The 25,933-nt window shown below is 35.2% G+C and overlaps 2 protein-coding genes across 33 annotated transcripts in view; both read right to left on the bottom strand.

The window, feature by feature from the left end:
* Nucleotides 1-981: 981 nt before the first annotated feature.
* pam16 (presequence translocase associated motor 16) lies at nucleotides 982-8,501 on the bottom strand. Its single transcript, NM_200804.2, has 5 exons — nucleotides 8,354-8,501; nucleotides 6,936-7,020; nucleotides 5,342-5,478; nucleotides 5,187-5,252; nucleotides 982-1,149 (listed from the first exon to the last, which is right to left on the bottom strand). The coding sequence occupies exons 1-5, from the start codon at nucleotides 8,354-8,356 to the stop codon at nucleotides 1,051-1,053; spliced, it is 390 nt and encodes a 129-aa protein (NP_957098.2). The 5' UTR covers nucleotides 8,357-8,501; the 3' UTR covers nucleotides 982-1,050.
* A 2,737-nt stretch (nucleotides 8,502-11,238) lies between these two features.
* Nucleotides 11,239-25,933, bottom strand: part of coro7 (coronin 7) — a 299,622-nt gene continuing 284,927 nt past the window's right edge. The window contains exons 20-31 of one of the 32 annotated variants that reach the window (XM_087243144.1): nucleotides 23,135-23,239; nucleotides 22,966-23,051; nucleotides 22,741-22,882; nucleotides 22,562-22,651; nucleotides 20,578-20,694; nucleotides 20,092-20,227; nucleotides 18,741-18,832; nucleotides 16,852-16,938; nucleotides 16,166-16,770; nucleotides 14,668-14,890; nucleotides 14,472-14,607; nucleotides 11,239-14,380 (exon numbers count right to left, since the gene is read on the bottom strand). In XM_087243144.1, coding sequence (XP_087099270.1) covers nucleotides 16,762-16,770; nucleotides 16,852-16,938; nucleotides 18,741-18,832; nucleotides 20,092-20,227; nucleotides 20,578-20,694; nucleotides 22,562-22,651; nucleotides 22,741-22,882; nucleotides 22,966-23,051; nucleotides 23,135-23,239 — 864 coding nt within the window. In that variant the 3' untranslated portion in view covers nucleotides 11,239-14,380; nucleotides 14,472-14,607; nucleotides 14,668-14,890; nucleotides 16,166-16,761. 32 annotated transcript variants of the gene reach the window in all.

Genomic DNA, 25,933 nt, shown 5'->3' on the forward strand with positions numbered 1-25,933 from the left:
GGCAGAAGACATTTATGAATCAAGTTTCTTCGCTAGTGTTTTGTTTTTCTGAATGCTTCCTTAATGTACAAGTGGCTCAAACTTGCTCATTTTGAGGAGGGAATTGGCGAACGAGCAACAAATTTAATCATAAGGTAAACACAAAACAACAGTTTTCATCTGGAGCTCTTTCAAAAGACTCCACACGTGTAAACACTCGCTCCATTGGGCTCGCAGGGCTCTCACCTCCGCCCACACTTGTAATCGCTATCAAGCCATACAAAAACAGCTTGCGCTACGCATCGTTGCGACGTGTAGTTACATTTTTTGAGAGATGCGCATCAGCGTCGCCAACCGACACGGCGAGGACTTATGCATCCACGCGTAGGCTGCGCCTGAGCATCCGCGTGCGCTTGACGCACAAGTATAAATCCGCCTTAAATTAGTAGCCCTCCTGTGAATATTTCATCCTTTTTCTAATAGTTAAAAATATTTTTTTTCCAACATTATAGTTTTAATAACTGATTTATCTTTTCCATGATGACCGTGCATAATATTTTACTAGTTAAATTGCAAGACACAAGTATTCAGCTTAAAGTGACATTTAAAGGCTCAACTAGGTTAATTAAGCAGGCTAGGGTAATGAGGCAATTCATTGTATAATGATGTTTGCTCTGTCATTTGAAATAAAAATATAGCTTAAGGGGGCTAATAATATTGATGTTAAAATGTTTAAAAAAAAATTAAAACAGCTTTTATTCTAGCCGAAATAAAACAAAAAAGACTTGCTCCAGAAGAAAAAATATGATAGGAAATACTGTGAAAATTCTTTCTGTGAAAATGTATTCCTCTTTGGGTAATATTTGAAAAAGAAATTGAAATTTCACAGGAGGGCTTCAAATGTACTTTAAATATATTTAAAAGTTTCCACAAACATTCTAGATGTTGAGAACAGTAACGACACATTTGCATAATGTCCAGAATAAGGAGCAGATTAAGAAGTGAGTGTAGAAAAGGAGCATGTTTTATTGGGGTTTGGGTGATAATTACAGTGGGGGATGAGGATGGAGCTCATGTTTGCTGCTGCTGTTCATCTGCAGGTTTATTTTTTGTTTGTTGTTGCTGATTTATGCTGAGCTCTTCATCCAGACGCTCTTTAGCTCGCACTACCTACAAACAAACAAACAAAATAAAAAAGTTAATACATACATAATAAAATAAAAAGTGCAAATAAAAAACATACTTTAGTCTGTATATGCGTGTTAAAATGCACATCAGCTAACTAAAATTAGTATTATTTAAACAACAGTAAATTTAATTGCAATCAACATAGAATATACACCTTATTTCTCTTGAAATGAAATACACTGTATAACTAGAGATTAACATACTGCCAACCTTTTACACAACTCCTTAACTTTTCTGATTTTGACTGTCCCCTAGTGATGTGTGTGCTTTTATGAATCTGCTTAAGAACAATATTTATTGAGAAAAGCCCTATATAAATAAATGTAAATTAAATGCACACACACACACACACACACACACACACACACACACACACACACACACACACACACACACACACACACTTAGAGTTTAGTATAATTATAGTTCTAAATGAATACATATAATTATTGTTGGTACCTTACTGTTGGTACCTTACCTGATCAAAAATGACAAAATAAACTAGTGAAAATCTAAAAATGCACATCGAATTGTGATTCAAAGAATTATTTAAATAGGCAAACTTAAGAAACAAACTCTTTTAAGCTTTGTTTTGGTGTGTGAACATTTCTAAAGATGTTATATTCTCTAAATTCATTTATAATTTATTTATTACTCATCATAATGATTCTTTATGATAGTGAATGTACTTTTTATCAGATTATTTTTCTTTAGCTTATGTTATTTTTTATGTAAAAATGTTTTTTTTATGCTTAATGTAAAGTTTTGTTTTTATTCATCCGGTGTTATTGAATGAATTAAAGTGTTTTTATTGAGGAGACATGTTAGCCATGACGCATACCGTTTTTTCTTTTTTTAGTAACCCTGCAAACCAATTCCCCAGTTGCATCTATAAACATTTAAATTATGTAGAAAAATAAATATACATTAAAAAATAATAATAAACAAAGAAAATCAAATAAAACAAACAAACACACAAACAGGAAAAATAAAAACTAACAAAATAAAAAAATGCAAACAAAAAACAAATAAAAAACAAACAAAAACTGATAAAATAACAAACAAAAAACAAACAAATTATTAAAAAAATTACACAAACAAAAACTAATAAATAAAAATAAAATCACACAAGCAACAAAAAACATAAAACCAAACAAAACAGAAAATACAAATAAAAACAAATAAATAAAAAACAAACAAAAAACATATAAAAAACACACAAACAAAAACAAATAAAACCAAACAAAAAGAAATACAAACAAAACATAAAAAAACATACAAAAAATAAATAAAAAAGGAAACAAACAAATAAATAAAAAGTAAAAAACAATCACAAATAAGCAAACAAAAAAACTAATAAAATCAATAAATAAAAACGAAACTCAAACAAATAAAAACAAACAAACACAAATACAAAAAACAGATAAATAAAATACAAACAAAAAACAGACAAAACAAACAAAAACATAAAAGTGAATAACAAATAAAAACACTACTAAAATGTATAAAAAACTAAAATAAATGAAAAACAAATCAATAAATAAACAAAAAACAATTAAATTAACAAACAAAAACAATGAATAAAATTAAAAAACAAAAAAGCAAACAAATAAATAAATACAAACAAACAAACAAAAAACGAATTAATAAAATACAAACAAAAAATGCAGATAAAACAAACAAAAACAAATAAAAAACGATTACAAAAAATAATAAGCAAACAAGATCATGTTCTAAGATCATGTCTTTTAAACCATCCATAATGCATAGCTTAAATGTTGGATAAGATCTTTCAATTATTCTTTAGATTGACATTTAGAAGACGTCATATGCGTGTCTTTCTTAGATCTTCTTCCCAACAGCAGCTGTTTGTAAAGTGTTGCTCTGCTGTTTTTGCTCGAAGGGTGTCAAAACCACAACGCGCCTCTTCTCAGAACTTCACCTGCTGTTGTTCGCGGGTCACATTAACATGACCTAGCCTTAGGTGGAGGAAACATTGTGTGAAATGTAGACTGCTGACACAATGGATATGTTGGTCTGGGCTTTTACTGATCAGCATAATCCTCAGCTGCGGTCAAATGAAGATCTCTTTTCTCAGACCGCTCAGATTTGAAGACAACTCGGTGACACGTTAATGTACAATTCAATCTATTGACAAATCATCGACAAATCACTAGCTAAGACTTTTAGCTCAAACTACAAATTGGCAGCTTTATTAAAAGGTAGCAAGGTAGTAGTTGGGTTTAGGTATTGGGTAGGATTAGGGATGTAGAATTATATCTCTATATATAGGTGGGGAGTAACGAATTACATTGACTTCATTACATTTACTTGAGTACAATTGTAGGGTAATGTGTACTTTTTGACTTCATTTAAAACTGTACTTTTACTCTTACTCAAGTAAATTATTAGAGAAAACGCTCCTCCGTTACTGTCAAATGATAATAAATATCATTCATATGACTTGTTAGCAAATTTTGTGAGGTGCCGCATTGAAGAGATTGTGTCGCAGGAGGTTGTCATAGAGACGCGTCTCCTGCTTTCGGTTAGAGCACAGGCGCTTATGTTCGAATGATGGCTGAAATCGAGGAAGACTTGCGAGTTTATACTACGGTCACGCCATGGCCATCCGCGGTTCCGAGAGGATGTCACGCAGTGCAGTGAGTTTATCAGACCAGGTCACCATCGGCTTCAAGTTCAGTCTATGTTTTCACTCCAAGATGTCTACATGAAAAGTTTGATAATGCGATGCAAGCTGTACATCAAACTGACTTTGCAACATAAACATGAACGTAAATAATATTTTTCAAGACACTTCTATACCGCTTAGGGTGCTTTCACACCTACACTTTTGTTTCAGAAGCTGTCACGTTTGCCCAGTTAGCGCGGTTCGCTTGGCATATGTGAAACCACCAATCGCTCTCGGATCCGCGCCAAATCAATCGCTCCGAGATCGCTTGAATGAGGTGGTCTCGGCTCGATTGAAATGAACTCTGGAGCGGATCGATTGCAGTGAGAAAGTGATCCGATCAGAGCGCGGTTATATCACTGTGTTTATGGATATGTAATAGGCTTACAGCTATATGAAGAGAGAATTATGAGTAGGGCGGGAAGTTACGCGAGTCTCCGGATGCCCGCAAACTAATGATAATCTCCCGATAAGGTTGCGTCTCACTCCCGGTCCTCAAATAAGCTACGTGGCGCACCCTTCTCACCCCTCCCCACCGCATCTCTCCTCGCTCTTCAAACACGACGCATGCACCTTGTCAAACACCACCAAACCACCACCTCTCCTGACAGCTGAGCAGGACTCTGCAAAATAAACCCTGACACTCTGACCAATGTAAGGAGAGTTTACTCGCACGTGACTTGTTTTATCTCTTTTGGCCCGATTAGAAACTTTGCAGTGTGAAAGCGAACCGCTCCAAGAGCAAAGAGCAACATTGTAACATTTGTAATCTCTGTTTCGGAACAACGGAATCGATTCACAGGTGTGAAAGCACCCTTAAAGTGACTTTGAAAATTATTTTATTCATAAGCAGAAATGGCTTAAATTTTCTTTTGTTTTTCCCATTTTTCTTGCCGAATTTGACTCATTTGTTTTTCTCTCCTAAACCAAAAACAAACAGACAAAAAAGGCGCAAATCTTTGATACATTATGACAAGCTTTTTAAGGACACATATACCCTTATTGATTTGATGTATTTAGTCTCTGTTATGTAACAGCTTTAATTCATGTAAACCCGTTCACACAAACACATTTTCTTCTTTATTTTCTTGTTGGTTTTTCTTTTCCTCTGTATGCTACTTTTACACTTAAGACACAGGAAAATTAACAGTACGAAATTAACCAAATATCATCACAGAACATGATCTGTACTAAACCTTCTAATGACTTTTTGGCATAAAAGTACAGAAAATGTATAATTTTGATGCATATAATGTATTTTCAGTTACAACCAAAAATATACAAGACTGGTTTTGTAGTCACAGTTGATTTTGTCAGCGTCATCTCTTACCTTCGACTGAATATAGAAAGAACCGCCGACAGCTTTGTCATTGACTTTAAATAAGTGCTCATAATTCTGAAAAGAGAATGAAAGCACAAAGTTAATATCATATTTACTCGGAGTGGGAACACTGTGATGTTTGTGTGCTGGTGAATTTGTTTGACCTTCTGGATCTCCTCTGGCGTTAGTGTGGAGATGTTAAGTATCTGCTGGGCTTCCTGTAAGGTCATTCCTGTGAAACTGGACGCCGCCGCAGACTGTCTGCCCGCTTGACCTCGAGCCTCCGCAGCCGCCTGACTGGCTGATTCACACACACAAACACACACCTGATTAATAACATCACTCATCTATTAGGATTAGGTCTGGCCAATGTGTGTGCATTATACATAAACAATGTATAGGGTCTTTTCTGTGATGACAGTACATAATATTTTGCAAGATACTAGCATTCAGTTTAAAGTTTGATGTTAAAGTGTATTGTTAAAATGTCGTTTACTTCATGCATGCAATGAGTTTAATAAAATAGTAAATATTATATAATGACATAAATTATTAATATGTTATTAATAATATATTTATAGTGATTAATATGTTAATCGTAGTGATTTAAAATGATACCTAAAAGAACATAATGCAACATAAAATATTATTTAATTGTTTCTCCTTGCAAATACTGACTTAATATAAACAAACACATATACTAAACAAGGTGAAAAAGCAATAAGTGTTATAATAGTTATTAACAATCTTTTATTTCAATTGGTTCGATAAAAAAAAACACAGAATATTTATTTTATCAATATTACATAACTAATGAATAACTATAAAAATTAATTCCATATAAATACAAAAATATAAATAAACATGTAGATTATTAAATAAAAATATAAAATCTCAATTTCTGTTTAATGGAGAGCAGATTTTTCCAACACATTTCTAAACATAATAGTTTTAATAACTCATCTCTAATAATTGATTTATTTTATCTTTGCCATGATGACAGTAAATAATATTTGACTAGATATTTTTCAAGACACTTCTATAAGTGACATTTAAAGGGTTAATTACAGTAGGTTAATTAGGTTAACTAGCCAAGTTTGGGTAAGTAGGCAAGTCATTGTATAATGATGGTTCGTTCTGTAGACTATCACAAAAAATATAGCTTAAAGAGGCTAATCCGCTTGTTAAGTGTGACGTCACGCGAAGCGGCTTCCGGGTCCAAGCGCTCTTTTCAATTGAAAGGGGAGACTCATGAAATGGTAACAATAAACGTTTACAAAGCGATTAAAGGCTTTCGAAAATCACGATCGCAGTATATATGTCCATGTCTAGTATCCGATGGCCAGAAAGTGATTATTTTTTTATAAATTGTTAAATTTTTGGTATTTGTTATGCAGCAAGCCCAGAGATTGTTGTGTACACTATGACTTTATATAAAATTAACTTTAATGTGTGATATGAATAAAACGTGATCATAAACGAGTGGTCAAATGAATGGTGGCTTGGACCCGGAAACAGTATTACATACGTCACAAACACGTCACCACTTAACAAGCGGATAATTTTGTCCTTAAAATGTTTTTTTTTTTTAATAATCTAAAACTGCTTTTATTCTAGCCGAAATAAAACAAATAAGACTTTCTCCAGAAAAAAAATAAATATTATCAGACATCCTGTGAACATTTCCTCGCACTGTTAAACATCATTTAGGAAATATATGAAAAAGAAAAAAAAATTCAAAGGGGGGCTAATATCAACCTGCAAATTCTTGACGTAAAGCTCTGGCAAATGCTCGTCCGACCACCTGAGCCCCCATTACAATGATCTGAGCCAGATATTTGGCCTGTGAAGACACAAAAACACAACAAACACACAACGTAAACCATTAATCAATAGTACATGATAAGAAAATGGTAAGAATATGACATTGACTGACATTATCGCTTCATAATAAAGTTTGACATCAAATAACGTTTAACAGCCACTCAAATTACATACTTTTATAAAGAATGAGATGAAATTGGTTTTTATCCAGCCCATTCATTCATTTTTGAACAGTGACACGGTAACTATATATTTTTACCAGGTTAATTTAGATATTCGGTCAGAAATCGAATGCAAGCATGACTTCAAAACAACATTAGCACTATTAGTTTGACTGCAAACAATGTTGTACATTGATAGTCATTGGCTGCTAATATGATTTACATATTTAGTATATGAAATTATATTATTAGGGAGAAAGTCAGAATGTGTCAATATACAACCAAGTTTTCCTCTTTTTTTTCTTTTTTTTTATTGTATCTGCTGAACATTTCCAGTCAAATGCATAACAAGTCTTACAATATTACACATTTTAGCATAGCATGTGTAAACAAAGTAACAAAAAGAAAAAAAGAGAAGAGAAAGAAATAAGAAAACGCGGGTATACATAACATTTACAATAGAGAAGAGGAGTTTAGCCTTTTAAGAATAATAACATTTCTGGTCGCTTTACGATGTGAAAGTCCTTTAAGAGTTTCAAAATAAATGTTTAAATCAGCCTTGAAATGGAAGATGTTAGGCTGGATTTAACATAAACAGGAGATTCCTATATATATATATTGTTTTTATCTATGTAAAATGACACCTCTTTTTTAATAATAATTCTATGACCACTCTGTATTTTAAATAGACATTCAACATCAAACCAGAAAAATCTAAAACAAATAAACCAAGTTTTCCTCAATATTAGTAACGTTAAATGGCAAGAATATGACGTCACACTGACATTCTACTGTTTCATAATAAAAGTCTAGCAATAAATAACGTTTAATAAGCACCTTAATCACTTACTATAATAATAAAAACGCCATATAAATGCACATTACATTACGTACATAAATAAGATAAGTGTATTTTAAGCTAACATGTTTGTCAATTAAACATGTCTTGATATAGGTTCATATCACTTCATCACACATATATACGTTAAACAAACGTTCATACAACTATATTCTGTTCAGAATGTAAAATGACAGTATTAATTTGGTGAAAATGTGAATACAAGGTCGTTTCATGCGATCATGTTACGGAATAATCAACTGCTAACGTATCATGTCCAGAGACTAAACACACCGCTACAGACATAGAAACCATAAAGCGCTAGAGATTATTATATGAATTTCTGAACATACCATGGTTGGACAGCTGTGGTGATGGGATACAGCTCGGTTTAGGACGAATATTTTCACGTGTGAAACTCCATGAAGGTTGATGAAGCCGGACGAGAGAAGTCACACGCACGCGCACTGACACCTGCTGGCTGGAGGAGGCAGAGATTAGACGCACGGCGCTTACGTCACTACGTAAGAAACCCGGATGGCTAATTCACTGCTGCGTCCCAATTCGCATACTCCTACTACGCCCTAAAAGTTTAGACTTTTGAGTGTGTAACAGAAGAGTATGCAAGCTTTGGGACATACTACTTCCTCTTTAACCTTATTGGAGAAGCAGCAGCAGGTTAATCTCCCATTTATTAGTCTTTCATGCAGAGAAATCTCCCCAGGTCCTTGGATAATATGCATTCAGACCTTAATGTTCAAACACGTCTTTATGTAAGTTCAGTATTGTTGTTGCAGGTGAAATATAACACAGAAAACATGATTTAAATATGTTCCAGTTGGCGAGATAGTGACTAACAGTCATAGAAACAACTTTACTGAAGCCTCTACTTGACTGTTGGTCTCGCGTGTCCATCATGTTTGTAGTTTATTTACACTTTTCACACGCGTTTGTAGTTCTAATCGAATTCGCGTCCAATGCGCAATGTATTGTGGGCAATATCAGCGGTTAGAGCACAGGTGTCAATTCCACATTGTATCTAATGTGAATATTATGTTTAATGTGAATATTCTGAATGACTGTTCTCTTTTACTGTATTCTAAGTTCTATTATACAGTTTCTTGAAATTAATTACAAAAATTAACTAAAAATAATTCACCATGAGATGGCTGTTGGATCTATTTATAGTTATTATTAATAATATACATCATAATATAAATATAATATACGACAACAACAACAATAGTTATAATAATAAGTAGAAATGCCAAGTAGAGCATATCTCAAGTATATGCACATTTATTAAAAAACTGATTAATTCTAATTTCTTAATGTCTTTTAAAGCATTGCAGTACCCACATTATAGTGTATTCATATCTTATTTTTATTATCTTTTATTATATTGTAAATAGTACATTGTTTTAAAAATATCACAAACATAAGTAACAAATAATTGCATTGTTATTGTGACTATAGAATTACAGCAAACCTAAAACATCTTATAAATAATAGTAAAATGATAAAACAAAATAATTCTAATTACTAATTATATATATAACTTATTATAATAAGTAATAATTATAATTTTTTTGTTAATAATACTAATATTTATTTATTTATAAACAGTTGTTATAGCCATAATAATGTTAATAATATGCTATATCAGGGGTGGCCAACCCTGTTCCTGGAGAGCCACCTTCCTGCAGATTTCACTTGCTACCCATATCAAACACACCTGAACCAATTAATTAGGACCTGAACAACACATGATAATAACAGGCAGGTGTGTTTGATATGGGTTGCAACTGAAATCTGCAGGAAGGTGGCTCTCCAGGAACAGGGTTGGCCACCCCGGTGCTATATGTTATACTACATATTTTCTATATAAAATATAAAACATTATATATAACCTAAAACAAACAAAACAAAAAAATCTATCAAAACAAAAAATATAATAAAAACAAACAAAAAAAGCTATAATAAAACAAAAAATAAAATAAAACAAAACAATAAAATTAAATAAAAACAATTCATGAAAAAAAAACAATAAACAAAAACAATAAAAAATACTATAAAAAATTAAAAAACAACAAAATAAAATAAAGAAAAAAGGAAAGAAAAATAAAACAAAACAAACTAACTAAAAAAACATTCATTCATTTTCTTTTTCAGCTTAGTCCCTTTATTAATCTGGGGTCGCCACAGCGGAATAAATCACCAACTTATCCATTATATTTTTTACGCAGCAGATGCCCTTCCAGCTGCAACCCATTAATGGGAAACATCCATACACACTTATTCACACACATATGGACAATTTAGCCTACCAAATTCTCTTATACCACGTCTTTGGACTTGTGGGGGAAACCGGAGCACCCAGAGGAAACCCACAGGAACACAAGGAGAACATGCAAAGTCCACACAGAAACGCCAATTGACCCAGTCGAGGCTTGAACCAGTGACCTTCTTGCTGTGAGATGAACGTGCTACCCACTGTGCCACCATGCAGCCCAACAAAAAATAAAACAATAAGATAAAATAAAAAAATAAAAAACAAGATAAAAAATGAAACAAAACAAAACATTAAAATAAAACAAAACAATAAAAAAAACAATAAACATAACAAAACAAAAAACTAAATTAAAAAGAAACAAAAAACAAAACAAAAAAACAAATATAAAACAAAAACAAAATAAAACAAAACAAAAACAAAATAAAAAAGAAACAAAACAAAATAAAACAAAACAACTAAATGAAACAAAACAAAATAAAACAAAACAATAAAACGAAACAAAAACAAAATAAAAAAGAAACAAAACAAAATAAAACAAAACAATAAAACAAAACAACTAAATAAAACAACAAAAATAAAACAAAACAATAAAACAAAGAACAAAACAAAACAAAAAAGAAACAAAACAAGACAAAAACTAAACCAAACAATAAAACAAAACAAAAACAAACTAAATAAAACAAAACAATAAAACAAAACAAAAAAACAAAACAAAAAACAAACAAAACAATGAAACTAAACAAAACAATAGTAAAACAAAACAAAAACAAACGAAATAAAACAAAACAAAAAATGAAACAAAACAATAAAAAAAAAACAATAATAAAACAAAACAATAATAAAACAAAACAACAAGACAAAAAAAAAAAACGAAATAAAACAGAACAAAAAATAAATAAAACAAAGCAAGTGAAAAAAAACAACAAAACACCAATTCCACACGTCTCAGCTTTCCAGGCTTTTATTTTGAGGTTGTACATTCCCACAAGACTGGCTCCATTCAGAAGAAAAGTGAAAAACATTATTGCCCATAAAGTATTAAAATGAACACAATTAACATGTCTGTGAAAAATTCATTCCCCAAAAAACATCAAGATTGATACCAAAATTATCCCACTGATTAAAAACACTTAGCAGATCATTACAACATCTATAAACACCTACCGCTCATATATACGAGAACACATGGTCACATGTCAAGCACAGGAGGTCACGCCATACCATAACATGCAGAACAAGAGTCCTTTCCTGGCATATGTAAACATGTTCTATTAATAACAATAAAAAACATTATATTGCCTCATGATAGACCTGATTAGGAGGAAAAACCCTTGTGAAGTAGATTTGTGTTAATACTGTTGGTGAGCATAAGCAGAAGCAAACACACAGAGTGAGTAGCCTACCTGACAAAAGTCTTGTGGTGGATCCCAATTGCAAAAGCAACAAATTATAATGACTTCTAGTTGATTATTTGGAAAAGTGGCAGATTTTTCTTCTGAATTGCCTGTTGAACTGCATCCTAATCATCACAAAAAGTGCAGAAGACCTATTGGAACCCGCATAGACCCAAAATTCTCACTGAAATTAGTCAAGTTTGGTGAAATAAAAATCATGGTTTGGGGTTACATTCAGTATGGGGGTGTGCGAGAGATCTGCAGAGTGAACCGCTGAGGTATCAAGACATTTGTGCAGCCAGTTACATTACAAACCACAGGAGAGGGCAAACTCTCTAGCAGGATAGCGCTCCATCTCATACTTCAGCCTCCACATTAAAGTTCCTGAAAGCAAAGAAGACCAAGGTGCTCCAAGATTGGCCATCCCAGTCACCAGAAGTGAACATTATTGAGCATGTCTGGGGTGAGATGAAGGAGGGGGCATCGAAGATGAAACCAAAAACTCTTGATGAACTCTGGGAGTCAAAGTCTTTGACTTTCATATAAGTGACTTCTGATACCAAATGATCAAGTTATTATTTGTTGTTCCTAAAACTTGGATAAGCAACAAGACTTTTGTCAGGTAGTGTATTTGCCATTTTAAAAAGGAGTGTAAAACAGTTCCCAGATCATTCATTTAGATTTAAACAGACGTTTTCGCTTTAAAAAGTTCAGACATATTAAGACACTGCAGGTTATATTTAAATCTTTGTCAATGTAAAGAAACATCAAACTAAGGCATACTTTTGTCACACTGTATCAGTTGTCGGTAGATTAAGGTACAATACATATTCTCAAAGATTTTTTGGTTATAAATGCAGCTTGTTACAGTTATTTTCATGCCTGTTGTTTATTAATGTTCATAATTGATTAGCCTGATTATATTTTATCCTACAACATTTTTGTTAGCATTACTAGTGATACAAAGACATTCCCAAAATCCCCTTGGCAAAACCTTTAACTTCAATCTGGCAAGTAAATTAAACCTGAATTCATCCAATGATTGTGCTTTAAATGTATGTATGTTTATTTAATTAATTCCTTATTTGCATATACAGACATAGCCTCATAGAAAACTTGTAATACAACAATTGTTTGCAGTTCTTTATGTAATCAATCAACTCCGGAAGCACGGTGGTAACTATTAGCTTCTTGTTGTTTCATCTGCAGTGTCTTTCCTTTAACAATATCTTTACCAGAGCTCTGCTGAAAAACAAATCGGTTGAGAAATCGATTCAACATTCTGAGATTTCCAAAATGCATCTCTATTCTTTCTTTCAGGTGGTGCTAAAGGCTAGTTTTAAAAAGCAGATGGCGCTAAATGGTATTTTTATCAGCAGATGGCGCTATAGACTCGTTTTTAACAGTGTCCTATGTCTGCTGTTAATAAACTAGCCTTTTGCTCCATCTACTGTTAAAAACTAGCATTTAGCTCTAACCGCTGTTAAAAATCGCTATATTAGACAACTGCTATTAAAAAGTAGTCTTTAGCACCTTCTGTTGTTAAAAAATAGCCTTTAGTGCATAGTCTCGAGCACAGTCTGATGTTAAAACTAGCCTTTAGCTTCATTTGCTGTTAAAAATGAGCTTTTAGTAAAAAACTGCTAATATAAACTAACATTTAGCGCCGTCTGTTGTTAAAAGCGTTTAGAGACATAGTCTAGAGCGGCATGTGCTGTCTAGACTCTAGAGCATCATCTGCTGTTAAAAATTAGTCTAGAGCACCATCTATTGCTAACCCTGCTGAGAAAAAAAAAACTGCTTAAACCAGCCTAGGCTAGTTGTTTGGTTTTAACTGGTTGACCATTCTGGTTTTAGAGGGGTTTTGGCCAGTCCAGGCTGGTTTCTAGCCAGTCCTCGCCTGGTCTTAGATAGTCAGGCTGGGAGATGACCTGTTAAAACCAGCTTGACCAGCCTAGCTGGCTGGACGCCCAGCCAAAACCACCTATGTCCAGGGTGGTCTAGCTGGTTTTAGCTGGTCATTTTCCAGATTGACCATCTATGACAAGGCTCGAAATGGCTGGAAACCAACCTGGAAATGGCCAAAATCCCTCTAAAACCAGGCTGGTTGACCAGCTAAAACCAGCCAACCGGCTTAGGCTGGTTTAAGTAGTTTTTTTTTAGCAGGGAAAAAATAGTTTTTGCGAAAACAGTTATTAAAAACTAGCCATTACTTTTATCTGCTGTTAAAAACTAGCTTTAAGCAAAAAGTGCTTTTATAAACATTTAACATCATCTGTTGTTAAAAACTAGCTTTTTGTGCAAGTCTACCGCACCATCTGCTGGCAAAGACTAGTCTAGAGCATCATCTGTTGATAAAAACCACACTTTAGCAACAACTGCTAAAAAAAAAAACTAGAAAAACTAAAAACTAGCTATTAGCACCTTCTGCTGTTAAAAACTAGCCTTTAGCTCGATCCCCTGTTAAAAATAGCTTTTAGCAAAAAGTGCTATTATAAGCTAACATTTAACGCCATCTGTTGTTAAAAACTACACTTTAGCGACAACTACTATTAAAAACTAGCTTTAGGCGCCTTTTGCTGTTAAAAATTAGCTTTCAGCAAAAAGTGCTATTATAAGCTAACATTTAACACCATCTGTTGGTAAAAAAATAGCCTTTTATGCAAATCTAGAGCGCCATCTGCTGTTAAAAACTAGCCTTTAGCTCCATCTGCTGTTAAAAACTAGCCTTTAGCACCATCTGCTGTTAAAATCTAGCATTTAGCTCAATCTGCTGTTAAAAACTAGCCTTTAGCTCCATCTGCTGTTACAAACTAGCCTTTAGCTCCATCTGCTGTTAAAAACTAGCCTTTAGCTCCATCTGCTGTTAAAAACTAGCCTTTAGCTCCATCTGCTGTTAAAAACTAGCCTTTAGCTCCATCTGCTGTTAAAAACTAGCCTTTAGCTCCATCTGCTGTTCCAAACTAGCCTTTAGCACCACCTGCTGTTCCAAACTAGCCTTTAGCTCCATCTGTTGTTAAAAACTAGCCTTTAGCTCCATCTTCTGTTAAAAACTAGCCTTTAGCTCCATCTTCTGTTAAAAACTAGCCTTTAGCTCCATCTGCTGTTACAAACTAGCCTTTAGCTCCATCTACTGTTAAAAACTAGCCTTTAGCTCCATCTGCTGTTACAAACTAGCCTTTAGCTCCATCTTCTGTTAAAAACTAGCCTTTAGCTCCATCTTCTATTAAAAACTAGCCTTTAGCTCCATCTGCTGTTACAAACAAGCCTTTAGCTCCATTTGCTGTTAAAAACTAGCCTTTAGCTCCACCTGCTGTTACAAACTTACGGAACCCCGGAAGGGACGTAGTGGAGGAGAAAAAAAAATGGCTGGGTGAAAAAAAAAATGGGTGAAAGAAAAAAATGGGTGGGAGGAAAATATATATTTCTAAGTTTTTGCGTTCTCTCGCAAAGTTTTGCGTTCCCTCGCAAAGATGTTTTGCGTTCCCTCGCAAAGTTTTGCGTTATCTCGCAAAGATATTTTGAGTTCCCTCGCAAAGTTTTGCGTTATCTCGCAAAGATGTTTTGCGTTATCTCGCAAAACTGTTTCTCCACAAACACTTCCTGTTCACTGCACTCACGTAAACCCTCTCGTTTTTGCCGAAATTCTCCCGTATTTTACCATTCCTCCCCCACTTTCTTTACATTACTGTGCGTCGATCGTCGACTTTCATATGCTACCTCTGAACCAGTATGTATAAGCGCTGACTGACAGACGCGCTCCATACAATAAACTGATCCCAGATCAGCGTCTGTACACGCCATTTACAGAGGAGCGGGTGTATGTTTAAACAGACAAATACATTAATAATATGAAACATCTCCGTTATGCATGTTTTATTTTAAACAGCTTATTTTCTCTTAAATGAGCACAACCAGTTTCTAAAGTAATGGACTGCTTTCATTATAGATCTGTGCATTTTTACAGAGACACCTCTGTTATGAAACTAAACAAAACATGAGATTCATTTGCTGCTCACTTGTTTGATAACAGAAGTGTCCCAATATGGTGCGTACAGACGCTGATCTGGGATCAGTTTATTGTACGAAGAGCGTTTGTCAGTCAGCGCTTATACATGGGTAGAATGGTAAAATATGGGAGAATTCCAGCAAAAACGGGAGGGTTTACGTGAGTGAAGTGAACAGGAAGTGTTTGTGGAGAAACAGTTTTGCGAGAGAACGCAAAACATCTTTGCGAGGAAACGCAAAACATCTTTGCGAGATAACACAAAACTTTGCGAGGGAATGAAAACATCTTTGCGAGGGAACGCAAAACTTTGCGAGAGAACGCAAAAACTTAGAAATATATATTTTCCTCCCACCCATTTTTTTCTTTCACCCATTTTTTTTTTTCACCCAGCCAATTTTTTTCTCCTCCACTACGTCCCTTCCGGGGTTCCGTAAAAAACTAGCCTTTGGCTCCATCTTCTGTTAAAAACTAGCCTTTAGCTCCATCTGCTGTTAAAAACTAGCCTTTAGCGGGATACACAGTTAAAAGCTAAGCTCAGAATCGATTAAAAGCGAATAGTGATGCTTTCTCAATTTCAGAATCGATTTCTCAAACGATTTTCAGCACAGCTTTAATTTTTACTCTGCTAAAGCAGAAAAAAAATCTCTAACACCTAAAGAAGGCAACATTTAATCCCACAAATTAGCACAATATCAATGTAAAACACACATGTGATGGTATTAAGTGCACATTTTATGAGTGACAACATCCAGAAAGATTTCATGCAGTGCGAGACTGATGGCCATCGGTAAAAACATCACAGAAAAAACCCTGTCGTACTGTAAATGTGCTTCATGCATCTGAGATGAACGTCTGAGCTGTGCGTATGAATAATAAAAGTCATGTTTAAAGATTAATAGGAGATATTAGTACTCCAGTTAGAGATGTGATGGATGGAGGAGTGTAGAGATGAAGCGTTTAGGAGGTTTTTTGGCACCCTGGAATGGCAAGTTTAAAGCAGCAGGACAGCATCATCTCCTGTCTGCTGTTGGCACCCTGACTGGACCATCAGGAAACGCTTGTGTGCTAATCGTCCTGGAACACACACAAACAGACACTCAGGATTCTGATCAGATTGTGTGTGTGTGTGTGTATGTGTGTTTGTTCTTCACTCACCCACTCGTCTTCATCCACTCCCTCATAAGACTCCTGTGGCAGAGGATCTTCCCTGTTTCCCAGCTTCGCCACCATTGCACTGAGCAACTATTGAGACAAATATAAAGCAATGAAGGAGAGATACTGAAGATAGATGAATGGATGGATGGATTAAGAAAGAAAAAAAGAAAGAAAATGGATGGATGGATGGATGGATGGACACACAGATGCATGGAAGAACAGACAGACAGACAGACAAACAAACAAAAACAATAAATGAACAAAGAACGTAGAGAAAGAAAAAGCATCTGGACAAAGAAAAATGAACAGATGGAAGAAAGAAAGAAAGAAAGAAAGAAAGAAAGAAAGAAAGAAAGAAAGAAAGAAGGAAAAAATGGAAATAGAAAGAAAAACAGATGGGCAAACAAAAATAAATTATTGGATGTAAAAAGAGAAAGAGGGCGAAGCAGTGGCACAGAAGGTAGTGCTGTCACCTCACAGCAAGAAGGTGGCTGAGTCGCTTGTTCGAGACTCGGCTTAGTTGTTGTTTCTGTGTGGAGTTTTTGCATGTTCTCCCTGTGTTCGCGTGGGTTTCCTCCGGGTGCTCCGGTTTCCCCCACAGTTCAAAGACATGTGGTACAGGTAAATTGGGTAGGCTAAATTGTCCGTAATGTATGAGTGTGTGTGTGTGTGGAAGGGCATCCGCTGCGTAAAAACTTGCTGGATAAGTTGGCGGTTCATTCCGCTGTGGCGACCCCGAATTAATAAAGGGACTAAGCTGACAAGAAAATGAATGAATGAATGAAAAAGAGAAAAAGAAATATGGACAGATAGACAAAAACAAACAAACAAATGAATAATTGAATGAATATAAAAAGATGGACAGATGGACAAACAAACAAATAAACAAACAAACAAATAAATGAAAAAAAGACAGACAAATGAATAAACAAAAAAATAAACAAATGGATGGATGATGAAAAGAAAGAAAGAAGGAAAGAAAGAAAGAAAGAAAGAAAGAAAGAAAGAAAGAAAGATGAACGCATTCATGGAAACACAGACGGACGAATGAACAAACAAACAAACAATGAATGGACAGATGTAGAGAAAGAAAAGAAAAGAAGGAAAGAAAAAAGAAAGATGGACAAATTAACGAACAAATAAACAAACAAACAAACAACAGATGTAGAGAAAGAATGAAAGAAAGAAAGAAAGAAAAGATGGATGGACAAATGAATAAACAAAATCAAATTAAAAAAGAAAGAAAGAAAGAAAGAAAGAAAAAGGGAAGGGAAAAAAGATTTTGCAGTACTGGAAGGGCATGCTCTTAACATAAACGTAAAACATATGCTGGATAAGTTAGCAGTTCATTCCACCGTGGCAACCTCTGATGAATAAAGGTACTAAGCCAAAGGAAAATTAATGAAAGAAAGAAAGAACGAATGAAAGAAAGAAAGAAAGAAAGAAAGAAAGAAAGAAAGAAAGAAAAAAGGAAGAAAGAGGGAAAAAAGAAAGATTTTCCAGTGCTGGGTTGGAGTTGGAAGGGCATCCGCATTGTAAAACATATGCTGGAATAGTTGGCGGTTCATTCCGCTGTGGTGATCCCTGATGAATAAAGAGACTAAGCAGAAGGTAAATGAAGAAAGAAATGAAGAAAAGAAAGAAAGAAAGAAAGAAAGAAAGAAAGAAAGAAAGGGTTTGTGGGTGGATAGATGGAACGATGTATGCATAGATGCAGACAGACAGACAGACAGATAAATAGATAGATAGATGGATGGATGGATGGATGGATGGATGGATGGATGGATGGATGGATGGATGGATGGATGGATGGATGGATGGATGGATGGATGGATGGATGGATGGATGGATAGATAGATAGATAGATAGATAGATAGATAGATAGATACCTCCTCTTTCTTCTGTTCATCAGTTTTCTCCTCTAAATAGACAGATGAGGGCAGGTATTTCCTCACAGGAGCTTCTTTAGGTGCTTCACTCACTGAAAGACAACAGTACCTTTATCTTAGAAACCTTCTCATACAACAGTACAATTGCTTTTATTTTTCACTTTTATTTTTTATATATGCCAGATTTAAGGAGTGCTACCTGACAAAAGTCTTGTCGCCTATCCCAAGTTATAGGAACAACAAATACTAACTTGACTTCTAGTTAATCATTTGGTAGCAGAAGTGGCTTATATGAAAGTCAGAGGCCTCTAGATTACACTTATTTTACCACAATAAAATTTGATCATGTCTTGATTTTTAATGATTTCATTAGGACAGTAAGGTCTGACTTTGCTTAGACAAAAGTCTTGTCACTTAACAGAAATAATGTATAGTATATGAATATTTTGTCTGACTCCCATGAGCTTGGAGGACTGCATCCATACATCTCTGCTATGACTCAAATCACTTATTAATAAAGTCATCTAGAATGGCAAAGAAAGCGATCTTGCAGGACTCCCAGAGTTCATCAAGATTCATCTTCAATGCCTCCTCCTTCATCTTACCCCAGACATGCTTAATATTACTCATATTTGGTGACTGGGCTGGCCAATCCTGGAGCACCTTGACCTTCTTTGCTTTCAGGAACTTTCAGGCTGAAGTATGAGAAGGAGCGCTATCCTGCCGAAGAGTTTGCCCTCTCCTGTGGTTTTCAATGTAATCGGGCAGCACAAACGTCTTGATACCTCAGGCTGTTGATGTTGCCATCCACTTTCCAGATCTCTCGCACGCCCCCATACTGAATGTAACCCCAAACCATGATTTTTCCTTTACCAAACTTGACTGATTTCTATGAGAATCTTGGGTCCATGCCGGTTCCAGTAGCTCTTCTCCAGTATTTGTGATGATTGGGATGCAGTTCAACAGATGATTTATAGGAAAAATCGACCTTCTGCCACTTCTACAAATGATCAACTAGAAGTCAAGTTATTATTTGTTGTTCTGACAAGATCGACCACAAGACTTTTGTCAGGTAGTTTACAGTAGGATCCACAGGATGAATCACAATACTATATTATTACAATATCTGTCTGCGATATTGGTATGACACACTATCAGAATTTCTCCGATGGGGAAAAATGTATCAAAGTTATAAGATAACAGCACATGCTTTACAGACATTTTTGCAACAATATAAAACAAGCACACAGCTGTCCGACAAGCTTTGGATATCGATAATATAATGGGTGCTGTTCAATAGCTTTAGGACATCTTTGATAAAAGAGAGATGTGTTTGGTGCTGTTGATGTACCGGGCGTCATGTCTTTGGGCCGCAGGCTGATTTTGCGGTGCTGTCCATCAGATCCAGAGAGCCAGTCAGCGGCACTCAGAGATGATTCCCACCACACTGCGGTATCCGGGAAAACATCATCCTGGAAAAACTCTTTCTGTGGAGAAAAAACAAATGAAATATTCACATTTGCCCATTCAGTATTCACATTTGTCCCCTCTAATTTTACTTCCATTCATTATATATGTTAAAAAATGGCTCGCTATGGTGCTTCATGTTGCAAACTGATATTTTATTCATATATTATTCTACTTTTTATGTATAGTCATGAACACACTTGTTTGTAGAGCAAGTAGTTTGACCGTTTTCTGCTGTTTATTGATCCTTGTCATTTCTCCCACAAGTTCTAAAACAATCGCAAAAACGAGCAAACTTCCACATTGCCAAATAAGGTCAATAGTGAATATTCTTCAGCGGATGTGTTATGGTGGTATGAGGAACATTTACTTTCACACGAGGCACTCTAAAGGCCACAGGTTCGATGGTGGTCTTGCCGAGTCTGACGGCTCGAGCCACTTCCACATCACGAACGTCACATTCAGTCTTCGGAAGGAAACACAAACCCTGTAGAGACATTGCTAGCATGTTAGATGTGAACATGTTAGCAAAATGAAATGTAAAGAAAACCTGGAACAATTCTGAAAAATTTCCTTAGAATTTAAAATAGTTAAAATGTATTTAAGAATATTATTATAGTATTACAGTAATAACCAATAGCTTTAAAAAAGAAAGAAAGAAAGAAAGAAATTATGGATGGATGGATGGATGAATAGATAAAAGAATGGATAGATGGATATAGATACAGTTGAAGTCAGAATTATTAGTCCCCCTTTTAATTTTCTTTTCTTTTTTTAATAGTCCCAAAAAGATGTTTAACAGAGCAAGAAAATTTGTATAAATAATTCTGACTTCAACTGCATATGGATGGATGGATAAACATAGATGGATGGATGGATTTATATAAATATATGCATGGATGGATATAAATATATGAATGGATGAATAGATATGGATATATGTATCGATATAGATGTATATAGATATATGGATGGATGGATTTATAGAGATATTTGGATGGATAGATATAGATATATAAATGGATGGATATATACAGATAGATATATTGGTGGATGGATGTATATAAATCTGTGAATGGATGTATGGATGGATGTATATAGATACATGGATAGATGTATAGATGAATGAATATAGATATATGGATGGATGGATTGATGGATGGATGGATGGATGGATATAGATATATGGATGGATGGATGGATATAGATATATGGATGGATGGATGGATGGATGGATGGATATAGATATATGGATGGATGGATGGATGGATGGATATAGATATATGGATGGATGGATTGATGGATGGATATAGATATTTGGATGGATGTATGGATGAATGGATATAGATATATGGATATAAATATATGGATGGATTGATATAGATATATTGATAGAAAGATATAGATATATGGATGAATGTATATAGATATATTGATGGATGGAAGGATAGATATAAATAATTGGATGGATGGATGGATGGATGGGTGGATATAGATATATACATAGATGGATGGATTGATGGATGGATATAGATATATGGATGGATTGTTTGATGGATGGATATAGATATATGGATGGATTGTTTGATGGATGGATGGATATAGATATATGGATGGATTGTTTGATGGATGGATGGATATAGATATATGGATGAATGGATTGATTGATAGATGGATATAGATATATGGATGGATAGATTGATGGATGGATGGATGGATGGATGGATATAGATAGATGGATGGATGGATGGATGGATGGATGGATATAGATATATGGATGGATGGATTGATGGATGGATATAGATATTTGGATGGATGTATGGATGAATGGATATAGATATATGGATATAAATATATGGATGGATTGATATAGATATATTGATAGAAAGATATACATATATGGATGAATGTATATAGATATATTGATGGATGGAAGGATAGATATAGATAAATGGATGGATGGATGGATGGATGGATGGATATAGATATATACATAGATGGATGGATTGATGGATGGATATAGATATATGGATGGATTGTTTGATGGATGGATGGATATAGATATATGGATGGATGGATTGATTGATTGATGGATGGATATAGATATATGGATGGATAGATTGATGGATGGATGGATATAGATATATGGATGGATGGATGGATGGATATAGATATATGGATAGAATGGGAAGTTTTAAGATTCACAGAATAGCACTTTCTGTTTTCTTTATGCAAAACATAATACATTTTCTGCTCTTCTTTGATGTAAATTATGACCTAGACACCACTTCATGAAATCAAAGCTATAACTGTACTAATAATCAGGAATATTGGAACAACAACAACAACAATACCTTGTGTGGCTCGGAGGAATTAAAACTACTACATTCCATGAAGTACGGCGCTTCAGGCACGATCTCGTAGATGTAAACCCGAGTGTCGCCCTGAAAGTTTGCAAGAACATTATTAGATTCATTTGGGTATAAATAATGTAAACTAAGGATCATTTAAAGTCTAAAGCACACTCACGCACCTTCCCAGTGAGGATGAGGACGCTGGTGTCGGGATCATAGAATGGGATGAGGGTCGAGGGAGACACATCAGCAGGAGCAGAGGCCAGAGACCCGGATGCCAAGGACTCAGCGGAGAACAGGTACAGCTGTCTTTCACTGCGACTGTTATAGAAATAAACCATTAAAGCTATTATAGAGCCAGAAAGAAACCTGTTAGCACCAATATGATTTTGGGCTAAATGTACCTGTCGAATCCTGAAACCATCAGGAACTTGCCACCACAGACCCAAACTACTCGGGCCCCTCTCTGGCCCTCAGGTCCCGGACCCTCCTGCAAGGAGAGAGTCAGGAAAACATGGTGAAATAGATGATTTATTTTGTTTCTGAATAACATTCACCTGATGCTAAACTGACCTGGATGGGTGAGGTGGACTTGCGTGGGTCATACAAACGCACTTTTCCATCTTTGCACACAGTGGCCAGCAGTTTCCCATCAGGACTCCAAGCCATGCCAAAGATCTGAACGAGAGAACACAGAGAGTTGACTCCATACATATATTTAAGGATAGATGGATGAACAAATGATGGACTGATGGAAAACATAAATGAAAAAAACATGGGAAAACTGATGGATGAAAGGATGGATGACCAAACAATGGATGAATGGAAGAAAATGGATAGATGGATAATATTGTAAAGTGGATAGATAAAATGGTTGAAGGAGAGATGGAAAACAAATAGATGGATATGAAATTGGATGGATGAAAATCAGATGGATGAATGGATGGATGGATGGATGGATAAAGAGATGAATGGATTACTGAAGAAACTGGATGGAAGGATGCAAGATCAGTGAAATTTTCTAAATGAATGATGAATGGATAAACAACAGATGGATCAATGGAGAAACAGATGGATGGATGGATGAAAAATCAGATAGATGCTTAAATGGAATGATGGATGGATGGATGAACAGGCAGGAAACGTTTGAATGTAAAAAAATGAACAGATGGAAGAATAAATGATGTATGGACAGATGAAGGAAAACAGACCAATTAAAAAACAGATGGATGGGTGACAGAAGGAAAAATGGTTGGTTGAATATGAAAACTGGTAGATGGAAGGATGAAAAATGGATGGATGGATTGATTGGTAGATGGATAGAAAAACATATAAATGGATGGCTGCAAAAACTGATGGACGGAAAATCAATAGACTGATAAACATTTACATTTACATTTAGTCATTTAGCAGACGCTTTTATCCAAAGCGACTTACAAATGAGGACAAGGAAGCAATTTACACAACTAAGAGCAACAATGAATAAGTACTAAAGGCAAGTTTCAGGTCTGTAAAGTCTAAGAAGGGAAGTGTTAGTAGTTTTTTTTTTTGTACAGTTAGTGTGATATTCAAAGAGGCAATTGCAGATTAGGAAGTGAAGTGGAGACTAAATAGTTGAGTTTTTAGTCGTTTCTTGAAAATAGCGAGTGACTCTGCTGTTCTGATGCAGTTAGGGAGTTCATTCCACCAACTGGGCAGATTGAGCGTGAGCGTTCGCGAAAGTGATTTTTTCCCTCTTTGGGATGGAACCACGAGGCGATGTTCATTCACAGAACGCAAGTTTCTGGAGGGCACATAGATCTGCAGAAGTGAGAGCTGATAAGAAGGAGCAAGGCCAGAAGTCACTTTGTAGGCAAACATCAGAGTTTTGAATTTGATGCGAGCAGCAACTGGCAGCCAGTGCAAACGGACTAGCAGCGGAGTGACATGTGCTCGTTTAGGTTCATTGAAGACAACTCGTGCTGCTGCATTCTGGAGCAGTTGAAGAGGCTTGATAGAGTTAGCTGGAAGCCCAGCTAGTAGAGAGTTGCAGTAATCCAGTTTGGAGAGAACAAGAGCTTGAACAAGGAGTTGAGCTGCATGTTCAGATAAGAAGGGTCGGATCTTTCTGATGTTATAGAGTGCAAATCTGCACGATCGAGCAGTTCTAGAAATGTGGTCAGAGAAGTTTAGTTGGTCATCAATCGTTACTCCAAGGCTTTTCACCATTTTGGATGCAGTAATGGTTGCCCCATCCATCTGGATTGAAAAGTTATGTTGTAGAGTCGGGTTGGCAGAAACTACAAGCATTTCCGTTTTTGCGAGGTTCAGCTGAAGATGATGATCTTTCATCCAGTGTGAAATATCCAACAGGCAGGCTGAGATACGAGCTGGAACCGAGGGATCATCAGGATGAAAAGAGAGGTATAGCTGGGTATCATCAGCATAGCAGTGGTAGGAGAATCCATGTCTCTGGATGACTGGTCCTAGAGATGATGTGTAGATGGAGAAGAGAAGTGGCCCAAGAACAGAGCCTTGAGGTACCCCAGTGTTTAGATGCTGTAGGTTGGACACCTCTCCCCTCCAAGACACCCTGAATGACCTGTCAGAGAGGTAAGATCTGAACCATTGTATAACATTGTATAAACGCTGGACAGATAAACAGATAAGTGAAAGCATAAAGGGATGGATTCAAAATCTGAGAGATCCTTAAATGGCATGATGAATGGATGAACAGTTAGTTAAATGGAAAATTGGAAAAATGAACCAATGGATGAATAAAAGATGGATCATCAATGAATGAATAAATGGATGGATGGATGCATGAAAAACAGATAAATGGAAAATCATATAGATGGATAGATGGAAATGAAGAAATGGACAATGGAGAAATGGATGGATAGAGGAGTGAAAGAGGAATATATGGATAATAGTGGGACAATGTATGGATGGATAATTATGAAACGGATAGAAGAATAGGTGGGTGGATGTAAAATGAAAGGGTGGATGAAAAATTGGATGGATGAATTAATTGATAAATGGGGAAATTGATAAACAGATAAAAGGATGGCTGCAAAAACTGACAGATGAATGAATGGATGACTAAACAATAGACGAAAAATGGATAATACAGTACATGGATAAATGGACTAATGTATAGATGGATGGATAAATGGATGAATATATGGAAAACAAATAAATGGAGAAATGGATGCAAGAATGATAGAAGGATATATGGATGTTAAAATATGGATGAATTAATTGATAAATGAACAAACAAAAAAGGATGGCCGCAAAAACTGATCGATGAATAGATGACTAAACAATAGATGGATGGATGGATGGATGAATGAATGGAAAGATAGATACATTGATAAATATAGATTTATGGAT

The sequence above is a fragment of the Danio rerio genome, chromosome 3, assembly GCF_052040795.2.
Source record: "Danio rerio strain M-AB ecotype USA chromosome 3, GRCz13ab, whole genome shotgun sequence".
In the NCBI taxonomy this organism is placed as follows: Eukaryota; Metazoa; Chordata; class Actinopteri; order Cypriniformes; family Danionidae; genus Danio; species Danio rerio.

Coding starts and splice junctions, on each gene's coding strand:
- pam16 (NM_200804.2), bottom strand. Junction 5,479..6,935: donor TTTACGTCAAGAATTTGCAG/GTTGATATTAGC, acceptor TGTGTGAATCAG/CCAGTCAGGCGGCTGCGGAG. Junction 1,150..5,186: donor CTTTCTATATTCAGTCGAAG/GTAAGAGATGAC, acceptor GTTTGTTTGTAG/GTAGTGCGAGCTAAAGAGCG.